Here is a 17413-nt window from a genome sequence, read left to right on the forward strand (position 1 = left end):
GCATATAGACGACATTTGAAGCCATGAGATCACCAGCGCATGGTGGGGTGAGAAGAGAGAGGGTGTCCCAGCCTGATGCAGCAGCCATGGAGCCAGGGGGTGGGGAGGGTTGGGGGGGGGTCACCAAGAAGGCTGAGAAGGGTCCTAGAATGTGCATCACCACTGGGCAAAAAAAGAAGGTGTATCAGGAGCAATCGAACTTGCCGTGGTAAAGACTGTCAGTGCATTGAATATTGCCTTAGTCATGTGGAAGGGACCTTCACAAGACAGTTAGGGAGCAGTAGACAAAAGTCCTGTCTCGTACTGCTGAGAAGGTGGGGTGCTAAGAAACGAGGACATAGGACCTTACCATGAGAAAAATACGACCTTGCCTACTCACTCAGCAATCATACGTGGAATGCCGCTTTGATGACTAGTGCTATGCTCTCTACTCTAGGGATACAAAAATGCATGGTTCACCCTCATGCCTCCTCTGGAGCTTATGACATGGCAAGTCAACAACTAATTCAGCACCGTCCCCAGCTAACAGTTCCATCTTGCAGCTCCAGGCACCCCCTTTGCCCAGAAGATGCTCCCATAGCTGGTACCTCGGACAGCTCACAATCCACCAACACCACCTTCACCCCAAATCCTTGCACCCAGGGTTCTCTCCAGCGTCACTAATGGTACCTCCTTTGGGGCAGTGATGACTAAGTGTCCAGGGGTCTCTCTAACTTTCAGGTTGAGTTGTCAGGACAGGAAAGACACAGAGAAAGCTCTGGTCCTAGACTGGGGCACACCCACCAGAGGTCAAGATTCTGGGTCTGTAGCTGAGAGGGGCTATAGATCCACAGGAGAGGGGAGTGATATGACAGGCAGGAGTCTCGGGGGTACCAGGTCACACATGGGGAAGAGTTTAAGGGCAGGTGTGTCAGGATGGGATTTACGAAGTTTTATTTTATTTGTTTGTTGGTTTATTGAGACAGAGTCTCACTCTAACCCAAACAAGTCTTGGACTCATGGCCTCCTCTTGACTCACCTTCCTGAGTACTAGGCTGACAGGCATGGTCCAACAAGCCTAACCACAGGACTTGCTCTTGACCATGCTGAATTTGGGACATCTCACAGGGCATGCAGAGAACGATGTCAAATCAGAGGCTAGAAAGTAAAAGACAAGCCCCAGCTGCAGGTGGCAGTTTGAAACCCCTCCCTTGAGCTTTCTTCAAGATGGAGCTGAGCAGCAGAGTCCTTGTGCCCAGTTCCTTTGCTCAGAAGCATGGTTATGAGACTGTCATTAAATGGTGGGTCTCCTGACCCATTAAGAAAGGGTTCTGTGGCATAAGCACACAAGAATGTGGCATATATGTCATCTGGTTCTAACTCTTAGTACCACACACAGAGCCACGTGGGCATTCCCATTGGTGCCTCTCAGGACAAAGACATGCACATCTTGTTGGGTCTCTACTTGGGGATATATTTGCTGGGCTATTGGCTCAACATTGCAGCCAGATGGAAGCATCCTGTAGTTAAACATGGTTGGTGTAAGGCTTGTTGCAATATGAGAGACCACACACCACGGAGAATATAGGGTGTTTCAGGAGGATGGTGCTAAAAAAGACACGTGACAGGTTTAGGGCTTTTTGTAGGTGAACTCCAAGAGGGTGTGAGGTACCAAAGCCTCAATGTACTTAGTCTATGGAGTAACCTTATGATTGGCATCTTCATAATTCTTACACAGGAGCAATGAGGCTATCTGGAGCTGTGGCTGGCAAAGCAGCCACTGTCCCCATGTTATCCTGTAGGAAAGACAAACGGCAGCTCTCACTCAGGTTGGCCCAGATGGGAGCTCATCATTTAGGTTGAGACATGTCATGCTTCAGGCTGTGTTCAGATGTAGAGATCTTGTTTTGTCCCGGTCCTAGGTAGTACAGTATCATGGGGTGTTCTGTTCTACAGAGAACAGCAAAGCCCCATTGGGAGTGTCAAGCCAGCTACCATTGGCAGTGGCTGCTGCCCATCCCATAGGACATACAGAAATGCAGCTTCAACAAACAGACTGTTTTCCAAAGTGGGGCATCAGCCCACACGCCCACAAACAATGTGCAGTGAGTGCACAGAAAACATGATGAGCTGAATGAATGAAGCAATGGGAAAAGCAAGATCTTAAGCAGACAATACAACTAGGCTTGTATTTTAAAGACAACTGTGACCAGAAGCAAGAAGCACACCCAGTTACCCAGTACATAAATCTCAGCTTCTACAACTTCCTTCTAAAAACAAACAGAAGCTAGTGTTCCTTGGAGAGTTGGCTGATCCTAGGGTTGGGTCAGGAAATTTGCAGGCTAAGCCAGGAATAATGTGTGCCAGGAGGTAAGAACATTTTCACCAGGCAGCAGCCACAGTGTTGATGAGGCATGCCAACAGAGTCAGGGGAGCAATGCGGACAGCATACTAGGTAGAGCTGGACCATGTCCCCACACCATGAAACAAATGTCTATATGTAACAGTAATACAAGTGTCAGAACAGGGAAATAATCAAAGGAGAAACAAATCCTCTATGCAGAAACAGGAGTCCCCTCAAGAAGGGGACTGGGAGCATCCCTGTACAAAATCCTCGTGTTCACCAGCTTGTGCATGCTCTCTCTCCCTCTCTCTCTCTCTCTCTCTCTCTCTCTCTCTCTCTCTCTCTCTCTCTCTCTCTCTCTCTCTCTCACACACACACACACACACACACACACACACACACACCCCTTACTGTGAACCACTCCACCGTTGTCTTCTCCAGAGCCAAGACAATGGTTCTTCCTCCTGCCCGATTCTGGGTTTTGAGCCTCCAACAGTGTGAAATAACAAACATTGTTCTCTATAACAGAACCCTGGGCCAGGTATTTCATTACAGTAACAAAAAGCTCACTCACACAACCCCTTAGCTGTGTGATCTAATCTGTGTCACAATGAATGGGGTGGACTGTGTGAGCTCATGACAAATGGTCCTTTGCCTCTGAGGTCTTCCTCCCCAAATAGCACAGCCCCTGACTAATCCTGAAGAAAAGATGGAATAACCACTGACTGTGGGTGTGTTACAAAACATGTGAGTGGCCATCAAGAACACAGGACACGAGATGCTGCTCACAACCATGAGAGGCCTAAGGAGACACAACACTAAACCTCATGTGGGGTCCAGGTGGGGGGTCTAGGGGCAGAGGAGACACTGAAGAAATCTGAGTACAGCACACTGTTCATCACAGTGGACCCCTACTGTGTCGAAGGCTTTGACACACACTGCGTTTTGTTTGGAGAAGGGTCCCACTGCGTAGCCAAGGCCGGCCTCAACCTCACAGTCCTCCTGCCTCAGCCTTCTCAGTGTTGAGATGACAAGTGTGTACCATCACACCAGACTGCAAATACACCATATTAATGTAAGATCTTACTGTGAAAGCAAATAGACATTGGGGGGGGGGGTGGTATACAGGACCTCTACCAGCTTCCCAGCTTTCCTACCAATCTAAATATTCTAAAATAAATTTATTAGAAAAAAAGTTGTTAGCCAGGCGGTGGTGGTGCACACCTTTAATCCCAGCACTCAGAAGGCAGAGCCAGGCGGATCATTGTGAGTTCGAGGCCAGCCTGGGCTACAGAGTGAGTTCCAGGAAAAGGTGCAAAGCTACACAGAGAAACCCTGTCTCGAAAAACCAAAAGAAAAGAGAGAGAGAGAGAGAGAGAGAGAGAGAGAGAGAGAGAGAGAGAGAGAGAGAGAGAGAGAGAGAGTTGTTAAGAAGAAATGCATGCGTTGTGTATGTTCAAGTGTGGGTGGGACAGAGAGATGACAAACAAAAACATGGCTGCTCCACGAGAGCTGGGGTTATATAAGACAATGGATTTCTTAAGGTTTTTGTCACTTTCATTACATAAGAAAAAGCTCCAAAGTGGGGAAGATCGTCTGGCGAGTATCTGGCAGTTATCTATATAATTTATCACCCAAACCGGGACACTGTCACCAGGGAAAGGGGACACTATTAATAACCATGCTAGGTCAGCAGCTGGAAGCCCATGTCCCAGGTGACCCTAGGTGCCTGATCACCGTATGGAAGCGGAGCTCACGGGTCGGCTTCAATGACCCCGGGAAGGAATGTTGAGGGTCAGCAGGAAGTCAAGTTTGGCAAAGAAGGGCAGGAGGTGTCTCTGGAGATGGGAAGAGGGTCTATGATCTAGGAGAATGAGGTAAGGGCCTGGGTCTCCCCTGTCCAGAATAGCTCCTCCTAGATTGCCCCATCCACACCCTGCCTGTCAGTGCCTGTACCAAGCCCAGATTCAGGGTGATAATTCTCTCCGTCTTCCTGTCTTACGGGATAGGTGTGTCAGACCTCAGTCACCGAAGACCCATTCAGATGTGCACGCTCCCCCTTCTGAGGCGCCACCTCAGCTCAGGGCACCCAGGGTCACCCTCTCAGCCACTGTGCCCTGTATGTTCAAAATAGCCAACCCACTCATGCCCTGCCCACCCACTCCTGGTTCTCAGCCCCACTTGTTGGGGATGCCACAGCACTGATGGAGGGGCCTGAGGTCCTGCCACCCCTTTTAAAGCTGTTGGCATTGTCCCTTCCATTTGTTTCGTTCCTCCCCTACTTCCTCTCTGTCACTGAGTTTTATAAACTCCCTTTTCTGCCTATGGAGCTGAAACGGGACTCTAGAGATACAAAGTAACCTTAATAGTCAAAAGAAAGCAGAGAGACTGAGGCGGTGGCATAGTCGGAAATGCCTGCAGGGTAAACGTGAGGACCCGAGTTTGGATCTCCAGCCACACACAAAAGGCAAGGCATGCTGGTGCACACCTATAACCTAGCACTTAGCAGGCAGAGACAGGTGTATCCCCAGAGCTTGCTAGTCAATTATCCCCAGCCAGTCTAGCCAACCTATGAGCTCTGAGCTGAGTGAGAGATGCTACCTCAAAAAATAAAGTGGAGAGCCTCAGAAGACACTCAACATTGACCTCTGGCCTCTACACATGTGCACACGCACCCACAGGAACTCATGTGCGTACTACAAACATATACACAAACACAAAAATAAATAAATTGGAGGAAAAAGCAAAATAATGGGACAAAACTAACAAGACCCATGGACAGCCATGGGCAGATCCCACAGAAGCCACCCAGGAACTGAATCTAGAGTCTTTAAGCGGTTTCCAGAAAAGTCCCCACAACCAGATGGAGACAGGGTCACAGCTGAGCAGTGACTCCCCATTCCCACCTCATCCACACACACACACACTGCCCCAAAGGCCTTGGTGCTTCAGGTGCTGCAGACAAGCTGGTTGGGGGAGGGGGTGTTGAGGGTGCTGAGTAGCCTTGGCCAAATGGGCTCCGTGCACCGTCCAGGTCTGCACTGCCAGGAGAGGCCTTGTATGGTACTGGGAAGGCTCTCTAAATGAAGGTCACCGTGGGTAGATGTGCTAACCATGGCACTTCCCGCCCGTCTCGGCTACTCCCTGCCCCTGTTCAACTCTTGCCAACAGCCAGCCTTGACCCACAGCAACCTCAGCCCACCTGCAAGTGGGACCTTGGTCCTGTGAAGTTCCTTTCCTGGGTCCAAGTGGAACCTGGAACTGACCTCCACAGCAGATGCAGGAGGAGAAGGGATTCTGCTGTCCAGCCTGCTCCTCAGGAAGCATCTTCCACTTCTGCCCTGATAACCCACCACAGAGACTGTGGGAAGTGAGAAGCCTCTCAGTGGACATATCAAAGTCTCGGGAGAGACCCAAGGAAACTACTACACTGTGTAGTGGTAGGTTACTAGGTCTTGAGATGACCCATAAGTAGCAGGATAACCTAACACACTAGCAGCAGCAGCAGCAGCTCTTGGGTTCTGACTCCCAAGTGAGGAAGCCATTTTGATGCCCAATCCCATGAATGTCACAAATTCCCTGGCCACATAATCACCATAAGAAACAATAATGATATTTCTTAAGTCACGATGTTTTGGAGTACCTTATCAGGAAAAGATAACCAGCATGATCGTCCACAGAGTACCAAGTGAGTCTGCCTTGAGAGACACAAGGCCATGGGGTCCTGTCAAGGGCCATGAATGGTTTTACCATAAGTAGTAGCTCCAAGGCTAGATATGGCAAGTGACAATGGCACCTAGGGAAAAGCGGAAGTGCCAAGAAGATGGCACTCAAGGCTGCCATGAGCCCTTTCCTACCTTTGGGACCTCATGTCAAGAACAACAACAAAATACCATATACACAAACACTGGAAAGTGCCGCAGACACCCATAACAAACTCAGAGAAACTCCACACATGTGCTGTTTACTTCTTGCTGTGCTCACAAGTTAAATCCTCTGCATTCGAAGCATGAAGAGTCATATGGTAATTCTTAAAGCCCAGAAACCTTTCCAAAGTCAACTTCTTAAATCACTGTGAAAAAATGGAATGTGCCTGTTCCTATTTTTAATAAATTGGGGGCGACACTGCCTCCCACCTACAGCATCTCCTTGGCTTCGGAACCGAAATAACAGCGAGCTGGGGTTTCACACAATCCACGCGGGCCAGAGTACGTGAGGAAACATGCTGGAGATCAGCATGGGCTCCCAGGTCACGGTTTGGGGGAACAGGGATAGGAGGAACTCCTGCCTCATAGCTGGACCCAGGCAGGCTGGCAGGTGTCCGGTGTGTGCTGATTTCCCAGCCACGAGGGCCTGTCACTGCCTTGGTTCTCTTAAACATCAGGTTTCAAGCCAATGGGAAATGAGCTTTTTGATGAAGCAGGGAGTTTTTCCCTAAGTGCCATGGTCATTTGCCATATCTATTTTAGTTTTTAAAAATAACAAAACTGCATTAATTACAGTTTCCTCCACATTGTCCTAAATTTTGATCATTATTATTATTCAACATGTGGGACGGCGGTGATTAATATCAACAATTTGATAGGATCTAGAGTCTGGAGAGACAAACTTCTGGGCGAGTCTGTGAAAGCGTTTCTGGATTTGGTTAACCAAGGTGGGAAAACCCACCCTGCCTATAGGTGATGCCATTCCTCGGGTTGAGGTCCCTGCACAGCGTAAAAGGGAGTCAGCTGAGCACCAGCCTTCATCTCTTCCTGCTTCCTGACTGCAAATGCCATGTGACCAGCTGCCTCACACGCCTGCCATCATGCCCTCCCTACCATGATGGATTGTGCCCTCAAACTGTGAGCCAGAATAAATGCTTTCTTGGTGGCTTTTGTCAGGTATTTTGTTACAGCCATGAAAAGAGGAACAGATGCAGAGCCCCTGCCTGATTGAGGTGGGAGGGAAGCGCAGCCTGACCCCAGCAAGAGTGAGACCCCTTGGGAGAGCTCAGGGACAGAATGACCCACTCACCCTGGGGAGACAGCACATACCCAATTCAAGGGGGACAGCTGAGAAGACCAGGGCCATGTCATGTGCCAGTGTAAAAGCTCAGTGGCCCCAGAACTTGTGGCACAGAGCAGAGGGAGGAACAGAAACACAGCTCATCATATATATATATATATTTGGAGCTGAGGATCGAACCCAGGGCCTTGTGCTTGCTAGGCGAGCACTCTACCACTGAGCTAAATCCCCAGCCCTTATATGGTTTTTTTTGTTTTGTTTTGTTTTGTTTTGTTTTGTTTTTGTTTTTGTTTTGTTTTGTTTTGTTTTTTGCCGGAGCTGAGGACCGAACCCAGGGCCTTGTGCTTGCTAGGCAAGTGCTCTACCACTGAGCTAAATCCCCAACCTTCAGCTCATCATATTTTCAGATGCAAAGTTGAAGTCCAATGAGAAAGGGAGAATGACACAGGTGGAGGCCCCAGCCTTTGGCTAAAGTGAACCACAAATGCAACTCTGAGCATCCTCCCAAGAAAGGAAACATGACCAGGACCACAGGGCCCCAGGCCTCAGCATCAGGACCAGTGGCAGTGTGGACAGCCCCTCGGCACTCACTGGTTTGGAGGCTGGTGGGAACATGCATCCCTTCTGTAGCTACATCTACAAAACAAGACACACTGACCAATAGGACAGCTACCCCTCAGTGGCCATGCCTAGTGTGGGAATACTGAACAAATGCTAAGGCCCAACCTAGAGGCAAACTATTGAGATGCCGAACAAATGGACCATATGAGCATAGTGTGCCAGCCATGTTTTGATTACACATGGGAAAGGAGTGGCCTACAAGCCTGCAAGGGGCAACATGTAAATAACACACTGACTACGAGGTTCTAGTGACAGTGAACAAATGGCAGCTCAGTGAGAAGGGCCAGTAGTCACAGCTGTGAGTCTCCTGTCGAGCCAGTACCCAGCAAAGCCAAGCAGGCGTCTACCTCACAACACTCATAGCTTATTAGGGCCCAGGCATGCAGGCTTTACCAGCTCCCCATCCTCAACAATATACCTGCTGTATACTCACTATATACTCAAAGTTCTTGCTATTTGAACTGTGTCCAGGGGCCAGTGACATATCCTGGGATCTGGCTGGAGATAAACCCGTCAGGCTTCTAGACCCCCATGAACCAAAATCTGTGTCTTTAAACCCCTCCCCCAGGGGTATGCAGGCACCAAAGATGCTTTGAGAATCTATGTGAGCTATCCAAGCCAACTATTTAGAAGCAATGCCCCAGGGGCATGTAGGCACCAAAGATGCTTTGAGAATCTATGCAAGCTATCCAATCCAACTATTTGGAAGCAATCCTTTCCCACAGCGTAGCCTCCCTCAGGACCCCCTCGGCATTTCCATCTCATCAGCAGATAGAAGACCCAGGAAAAAAAAACGACTTCCAATGCTGCCTGAATTGCTTCTCAACTGAAAACTGGGTGGCTAAATTTTTAAACAAAACGCTGGCTTATTTTTAGCATTGTAAACTGCACAACCAGATGGATAGACACACAGAGATGATATTTGTTACATAAAAACGCCTGACAGTGGGTCCCAAGTCCACTCTAGAGGGGACTCATTTGCCAGAAAGACAATGAGCACTGGGCTCCACAGCCATGCAAGGATCCTCCCGGGCCTACGCACTGTACCTGGAACCCAGGAACTCAAGCACAAACATCCAGAGAAGCAGCAAACAGTGACCAAGACCACATGCTCTCCTTCTCAACCTGACCCCAGGTCCTACCCACACCTGGGGGCCACTCAGAAATGGCTACAACCGGGAAAGTGCCTCATTATCTGCAGCTAAAGGCTTCTGGACACCAAAGTCTCTCCAAGGTTAGGGAGAGAGAGAATCATTAATAATCCAGGCCCGAGAGCCCCGTTTTAAAAGCCAGGTGTGATGACACTCTTGTTATACCAACACTGGGAAGGCAGAGACAGGAGGATCCCTGGAGCTCACTGGCCAACCAGCGTAGCTTACTTGGCAGGCTACAGGCCAGTGAGAGACCCTGTCTCAAAAACAAACAAAACACAAGGTGGATAATGACTGAAGGACACCACCACCTAATGCTGTCCTCTAGCCTACCCCTACACACACACAAACATATAGGTGTTCAGTGCCTGAAGAACAACACACCTAAGTCACCTAAGGCTGTCCTCTGGCCTACACACACACACACACACACACACACACACACACACACACACACACTCCTCAAGACTACAGCTGCCTTGACAACATCTCTTAGTAAACTGGGCCAAACAGACACTTGGAAACACAACAGAGCTTGAGTAGGGGCCAGCAGCCTGGGGCTCAGGTCCTTACTCTCTGCTTCCTGAGCTCTGGGTAATAACAACAGAAGAAAACAGATAACTAGAACCATGGGTTGCAGGTGGCACGAAATACCTCCCAAGACACTCCACCGAAGTCACCAGAACACTACAAAATCCAGCAAGGATCTCAAAAGTATCCATGTTCAAGATGAATAGATTTGGGTTGGTTGGTCTGCTCTCCGTTAAACAGCCTCACTACATAGCCCAGCCTGGTCTCAAACTCCTGATCCTCCTGCCTCAGAGCTCTCTAAGTGCCAGGCTTACAACCAATGCTTGGCAAAGAAATGTTTGAACCAGTAGTCTCTTCTTCAGCCAGCACTAACCATGTGAAACAGAGCCAGTCAAAAAGCCCCCGCCACAGCCCAACAATGAAATGTTACAGACACACAGGAAGACCGAGACTCTGAGCCTACAAACACCTTCAACATGTTCGACCTAAGAAAATGCAGAACTCAGAGAACAAGGAGCTGTTATTGGTGGGCAGAACTCTCAATATAAAAAGTAAAACTGGGCCTGTGAGATGACTCAGCAGGTGAAGACACTGTCCACCAAGCCTGACCAGCCTGAGTTTGAACCCTGGGACCCACATGTCAGGAGAGAACCAACTCTCTCAAGTTGTTCTCATGTGTGCCATAGTATGTGTATGACATCTGTCTGCTGTCTTTCAGACAGGGCCTCCATCCCTATCCAAGTGAGTTAGCCCTGGATACCTGTTGTAACATAGCTACAACATTCCTTTCTTCCTAAGGGGACAGTGCCAAACACAGAGATAAGCATGCAAAGGCATCCATGGCCATGTAGTTTATGATATTTCAAAAATGTCCTCCAGTAGGAAATCAAGTAAACAGAACAGTCACCTCTACAAAGAGGAACGTACCCTGACTGCTCCTCAGAATCACAGGGACTTAAGGAAAGAGATGGCTAGGCAGGCCATGGTGGCACACATCTTTAATTCCAGCGATCAGGAAGAAAAGGCAGACCAGCCTCGTCCATAGAGCAAGTTCCAGGATAGCCAGGGCTACACAGAGAAATCCTGTCTAGGAAGAAAAGAAAGGAGGGAGGGAGGGAGGGAGGGAGGGAGGGAGGGAGGGAGGGAGGGAGGGAGGGAAGAAGGAGGGAGGGAGGGAAAGGGGATACCTGAATCTCATCATGAGCCAGCCCACCTCCTCAAGCTGAACCTCAGCTTCTCCAGGAAGGGACTTGGCATCTTTCAAGAGTGTCTACTCAGGGATAGAGACATGGCTCAGCAGTTAAGAGGCTACACTTCCAGAATACTCAGGTTCAATTCTCAGGTTCAATTCTCAGCATCCACATGGCAGCTCACAACTATCTGTAATTCTGGTGATAGGGGATCTGACACCCTCACACAGTCATGCATGTAGGCAAAACAAAATGTACATAAAATGAATAAATAAATTTTAAAAACCAGATTGATTTAAAAAAAAAAAAAAAAAGAGTGTCCACTGAATGTGCTATACCACCCAGGTGGAGAGCTGCTGATGTGAATCCAGCAGCCAACTGATGCTCCGGACCTCTTAGATGTTGGTGACATGATGATAAATAAAAAAACAGGTTACAACCAAACAGTGTCTAGAACATGATCCCATTTCTGTACAAAATGGGAAAGAAAAAAAAAGGTGTTTCTACACAGCTGTAGGTGTGATTGCATTCCTAGATCCCTGGAAGAAAGCCTGAGGACAGCACCCATGCGTTCACTTGGGGACCTCACCATGCTGAATATGCACTTTGGCATCGAGTAGAATTTCCTTTTCAAATGTATACATTGTGATGCATCTATCATTAGAAAATGTTGTTTTTTTTTTTTTAATTTGTTTTTAAAGCAGTGTTGTCAGAATCTGGGTCCCTGTCCTACACTGTGCTCCCTGACTTACTACCCTTACCCATTTCCAGGGTTCTGGATAGGAGCAAGCCTTCTCAGCTATCAGGACTCCCTATTGTTAGGGGGACACTACACTGGGTGAGGATGGCAAACTTCTGCCAGCTAGGATGGATCAATGTCCTAGCAGGTCATACTAGCCGGAAGATGCTGGAACCCCTCAGCATCACAGGAGCACCAAGGCAGGAACTTCCTCTCCAAAGGAATTTCTAGTACGTCAGAGCAGAGAGCGAAGGCCAAGGGGAAGGAAAAGGAGCCCTTGGTTGAGGAAGAAGTGCAGGGAATTCTTCAGTGCTCCAAATACCTGTTAGGGGGGAACAGCTCACTGGGGTCGGGGAGGAGCATAGGAACAGAGGCCATTCGAGAGCCCACTTGGCACGCCTAGACTCTCTGAGTTGCAATGTACCTGCTACTTTGTTAAATTGCCCTCCTATTTTCCTCCTTTTCTCCCCTTTGCTGAGCAAATTTGATATATTAATTAGGTGTTTTAATCTAAAAAAAAATTCATCAGAAGGTCTCACATTACCATGGCAACTGTACAGTTCCAGTACATGCAAGTCACCAGCAAGCACGGCCGCCTCTTAGGCCCCAACTACATCAGGGAAAGGGAGTGACTTATGCACAGGAGCCCAGGCCCTATTCCCTCTCTGAAGGCTGCTCTTCTGCCTAGCTGCACCCTTTTATGTTAATGAATCCTACCTAACACCTTCACGATAGGCACTGCGTGGAAGGAAACACTATATCCTGAATCGAAGTGTGCCCTGCTAATGACCCAGACAAGTGGTCCCTCACCCAGAGAACATTCTCAGCCTCCAGGCCCAGTACTCCACTTGGTCTCTTAAACCCACCCAAACCCAGTTAAGTCCTGGAGGTATGTCAATCCAGGGCCACACACAATGATGAGCATCACCAGTGATAGATACATCATACAAAATAAGGCCTGGTGAGCCACATCAATGGATCATCTTCATAAGCCTGGGACAGTCAGTTCCTCTGTCATCCTACTATAACACAAGCACGTACGGGGTTAGGTTCCCAAGTCACAGCGAGCACCACAGTTGACCTTGCTCCCGTGCCCCTCTGGTAACCCTTGAGACAGCACACCCACTGTGAAGAAGCAACAGTGTACTACATCAATCTCTGTTTCCACCCTGCTGCCTTGGAGACATGACGCAAAGACACGGAAGGGTAGCCAGCCCTTGGCCGGCACCAGCAAGTACTGAAATCAAATGTTTCCCAGACCACTCATCTTGTAGCCAGAAACCAGATACAAGCCCATTTACTGATCTGCTCCTTCCAGCTGGGCAGGGTTTGTTTGTTTGTTTTTAACTCTGAATACTGATGTTGAAAACGAACACATAACATGTGAGTCCTGCTGTCTCCAAGTTCAGAGCACAGTGACCGCTACCTCAGAACACACACTGTGCCTGAAGCAGACTTGAATGCCCATCCCCCACTGACTATACTCAGCAGAGGCCTGGAACTCACTGGCCTGACTCCATGCCTCCCATTTCGGAAAGGAATGCCAGCATGTAGCCCCACATGCTCTCCAACACAGGCCTGGGTTCTGATTATTGTAATTTCCTAAATGCTTAAATTATTTATTGGAAATAAGTAGCCTGGGCTCCTGTGCCGAGCTGTGTTCTAAAATTATAAAAAAAAAAAAAAAAATCCATCATATCTCTGCAGGCTGCCTACAAATGAAAATGCATATTTCAACTATTTTAAGAAAATGTCAAAAAAACATCAAATGTGTCATGATTGTACCATTTAAAATTATCCTTATGGCATCTGTAGGGGGGGGAAAGAAGCTATATGTTGCATATGATTCCATCACAGTTACCCCAAAGCCACATCCAGCAGGTGCTAAGTGAAAGGTCCCGGTACCCAGCATGGCCCCAGCTGTAGTGCTTCCAAAGCCAGCAGTCTGGCACCTCTCATCCCGGGCTTCTCACCAGAGGCTCCCTCGCCCTGCTATTCAAGACACAGGTCCTCCAGGTCAACAGCTATTCTTGCAGAAAGATTTCAAAGAACCCGAGTTCCCCCGAGGGCGGGTCTCTGCACAAACGCTGTGCAGCACAATCCAGTGCATGTTCTGGGCTTTCAGGGTGCACCACAAACTGAAGGGCCCAGGCCCCTGTACCACCTGTAGGGCAGCCACCTCACTTCACAAACTGCACGCCAAGCGAGCACCTCTTGGAATTAAAAGTAACCACGCAGCTTGCACACCACCCGTAAAGGAAACTGAAAACATGCGGTGTGCGTTAGCGGGTGGTGCCGCGACCGAGCCTGGAGCCTCCACGAATCACCCACTCTCACCTCGCAGGGCGGGCCAGAGCCTGCCCTGCCCGCTGCACTGTCACTGGAAACAGGACGCACATGGGGACTTCAGGGGTGCTCTAATAGTTTCTCCGGAAACGCAGACGCCCCATGCGGTCCCACCCAGGTGGCGACTGTGTCCCAACTCAGAGAAATGCCACCTCCGCGTCCGCCCAGCGATAGTGCGCGAGGTCTCCAGGGGGCCCGGGTACCCCGGCTGTCCCCAGGAGTCCCCAGTGGGCGGTTTCACTCACCGTCCTCCTTGTCGTCAAACACCGGCCTCCGCGTGCTGGCTGCCGATATGGACGACATAGACATCCTCTTCTTCCACTTGCTCCACTGAAACAGGGGGCGCGGCTGCGCGCGGGCATCGCCGGCGTCCCGGGCCCGGGGCTGGCTGGCTGCGGGCTGCGGCAGGGCGGGGGGCGCCTCGGAGCCCGTGGGGCGCGCGCGACCGGGAGGAGGCGAGCCCGGGGGCGCCGCGGCGCTGCTGCCCCTGCGCTCGGCGCCGCTCCTCATCGCCAGGCCTGGGTTTGCGCAGCGGCCACAGCCCGGAACATGGCCCGCCACCCGGCCCGGCAAGAGCAGCAGAGCTAGGGGCCGGCAGCGCGGGCAGTGCGCCTAGTATCAGCTCTGGCTCTCCAGGGCAGCCGACCCGCGGATTGTGAGCAGCGGGGCGGGGCCGGAGATGTGGACTCGGGGTGGAGTCCGGAACCTGGGCGGGGCCAGGCGGGGCCAGGGCGGGGCAGGTATTAGATTCAGAACAACGCGCTCAGAGTGGGTTACGGGTGGAGAAGGGTCTGGTTCGCGTGGGCTCGAAAACCTTTGCACCGAAAAGGCAGCGGGAATAAAAGCGAGAGCGGACAGATGTCGGTCTCCTTCCTTCTATCCTGAAGCGCCGGAAAGGCCAGGGACAAGGACTCTTTGCTTTACTGGGCAGCGGAGAATTTGGGGGGCCCTGCAGGAAGGCTGTGACCGGCGAGCAATCGGCAATCCCCTGGGCTTTCCGACCTCCGCTGACTTTGTAGAAAAGGTTGTGTGCAGATTTCTGTCACTCAATCCTTAGAACCATCAAACTTAAGGCCGTGGCTTTGCGCTGTGCACATAATGGGGGTCGCAGGAAGTGGCTGCGCTGCCCTGCGGTGGCAGCAGGGTGCTATCCTTCTCCGAGGCCACAGGAGGCGCGGGATCTCGACGCTAGACGAGGGTGGGAGCAGGGCGGTATCAGGCACGCAAGCTCCGCCCAGCGCGGACACCCGGACCCTGGCAACCGGAGAGCGCGCATATACACAGATGCTCGTGTCCTGAAACCTAGGTGTGCTGTACCCTAGTCTAGCTCTTCTGACTTCTCCTAGTATTGGACACCGAATAGAGTCCCCTAGCGCAGGTTCGCGCCATAGGCCCGGCGAGAAGCACAAGTTGTCCAGGGTCCTGTGTCTGCCCCAAGATTCCCCTAGGGTCTTCTTAGCTGCACATTGGGAAGCCTGGAGCGCAGTTTAGCCTCTCTTGTCTCTGCTCCTTCACAAGGTCGGGATGCTTGGCTTCCAGCGTCTAAGGCCTGGTCACTGGGAACCCTTTTTTGGTTACTCACTGGTCTGATTTTTGGAAGTTGGCCTGCTTCCGTCCTGCCCTAAAACCTGGTCACAAAGATAGCCCTTCTCTCCACCACCTGGAAGTCTGGGGTGGCCTTCCTTCTGCTCTTATGTGAATTAATGGTGACCACAAAGCATCATGTTCCTCCCTCACCATAATGTCTACAGCATCCTTCCTTCAGTCACTATAGGTTCTTCTCTTGGAAATTCAGTAAGGCCTCCCAGCCTGCTTGGCTAGAAAAATCTAAGTACAAGTGACCTGACTCTCTTCTGGGCCAACATTTTAGGAGCTAGAACCCCACGGGCTTACAATCACCTCATCTCCCCACCCGATGCTAAACAAGACCCCCCCTTTTTTTTTCTTGGCCAAGACAATGGATGACACAGAGGACAAGGCACAAGGGAGGCACCAGCTGTTTGGAGGTTTTAGGGAGGATTTGCTGTGTAGCATAGCTGAAGGTCAGCCTGGCTATCTACCACAGATCTTCATGGAGTCTCAAGGTAAACTCTCCAGGGCAGAGACAGTGGGATATATCCTTGCTGATGTCTATTGTTTTCTGCACTTGGCACTGACCTACACATACCTGCTGCATGCCCTGCTCAGAGGAGCTCCTCAGCTTTCATTGTGGGGAAGAGAGTGGAGGCAAACCAAGCCACCTTGTACACCAGAATTCCCCGAGGGCCTTGACCCAAATAGTGGCAGCCTTTCCCTCCCAGACCTCTGCAAATGGCAAGGAAGAAATAGAATCTACAGTTCTGTCATTCCCCCCCCCCCGCACCCCCCATCCACCAAGAAACAGAGGGAACAGAAGGAAGAGAGTTTCCCAGACAAAATACTAATGGGAGAGAGGCTGGGAAGAGAGTTTGTCTGCCACCGAAGCATGAGTTCCATCCCTAGCACTCACGTAATGAGCTCCACTCCCAACACTCACTTGTCTGCCACAGAAGCATGAGTTCCATTCCCAGCCAGACAGCATGAGCCTGTAGTTCTAGCATGAGAAGGCAAAGACGGGAGGCTCTTTGGGACTTGCTGGTCAACCAGTCTAGCTAAATTGAGTGAGTCTGGGTTTAGTGAGAGACCTTGTCCCAAAAAATAAGTAGAGAGTGAATCAAGATGGGCAGTGTTGATGTCTCTGACTGTCCAAGTATTGTGGTTAATAACTAAGGCACCTACGAGGTTAATAAAGCACACTTCGGTGTGTCCTTCCAGAGAGGACTGACATGTGGGACCACAACTGAAAGGGAAGGTCCACCCTGAATGTGGGCCACACAAACCCACAGGGTAGAGTCCTGAGAGGGATAAAGGGGAAAGAGGAGGAAGCCCACCAGCACAGACATGCTGTCTCTGCCCCCTGCTCACCACAAGATGAGCATCTCTGCCTCACCACTGTTCTAATTTCATTCTGCTATTGTGATAAGACACTCTAACCAAAAGCAACTTAGTGGGGAGAAAAGGGTTTATTTCATTCAGTTCACAGATTACAACCTATCATCCAGGGAATTCAGAAGCAGAAACCACAGAGGAATGTTTCTTCATGGCTCACTCACAGGCCCATGCTTACCTGGCTTTCTTATACAGCCCAGGATCACCTGTCTAGGGATGGTGCTGTCCACAGTGGGCTAGTCCTGCTATATCAATTACTAATGAAGACAATCCTCTGCAGACATGCCCTCAAGCCGATTTTATCCAGGAAATCCCTCAACTCAGATTCCCTTCTCAGATGACTCTGGACCGTCAGGCTGAGAGTCAAAGCTAACTAGAACACTCAGATATTTGTCACAATGACAAAATATCTGACTAAAAACTGGGTTACCCAGGCTTCCAGCCATAGCTCAGCGTCCACAGATGCGTAGATCAGACAGTAAGAACCAGGCTAATGAAGGGCTTACAGCATAAACAGACAGGAAATGCTGCACCGAGA

General features: G+C 50.1%; 1 protein-coding gene across 1 annotated transcript in view; it reads right to left on the reverse strand.

Annotated features, from left to right (window-relative positions):
- Positions 1–14747, reverse strand: part of Stk32c (serine/threonine kinase 32C) — an 84591-nt gene extending 69844 nt beyond the window's left edge. The window contains exon 1 of the mRNA XM_036166447.1: positions 14154–14747. Within this exon, the coding sequence (XP_036022340.1) occupies positions 14154–14418 (265 nt within the window). The 5' untranslated portion in view covers positions 14419–14747. The remainder of the gene's footprint in view (positions 1–14153) is intronic.
- Positions 14748–17413: the final 2666 nt, after the last annotated feature.

Source organism: Onychomys torridus, chromosome 1 (genome assembly GCF_903995425.1).
Source record: "Onychomys torridus chromosome 1, mOncTor1.1, whole genome shotgun sequence".
Classification (NCBI taxonomy): domain Eukaryota; kingdom Metazoa; phylum Chordata; class Mammalia; order Rodentia; family Cricetidae; genus Onychomys; species Onychomys torridus.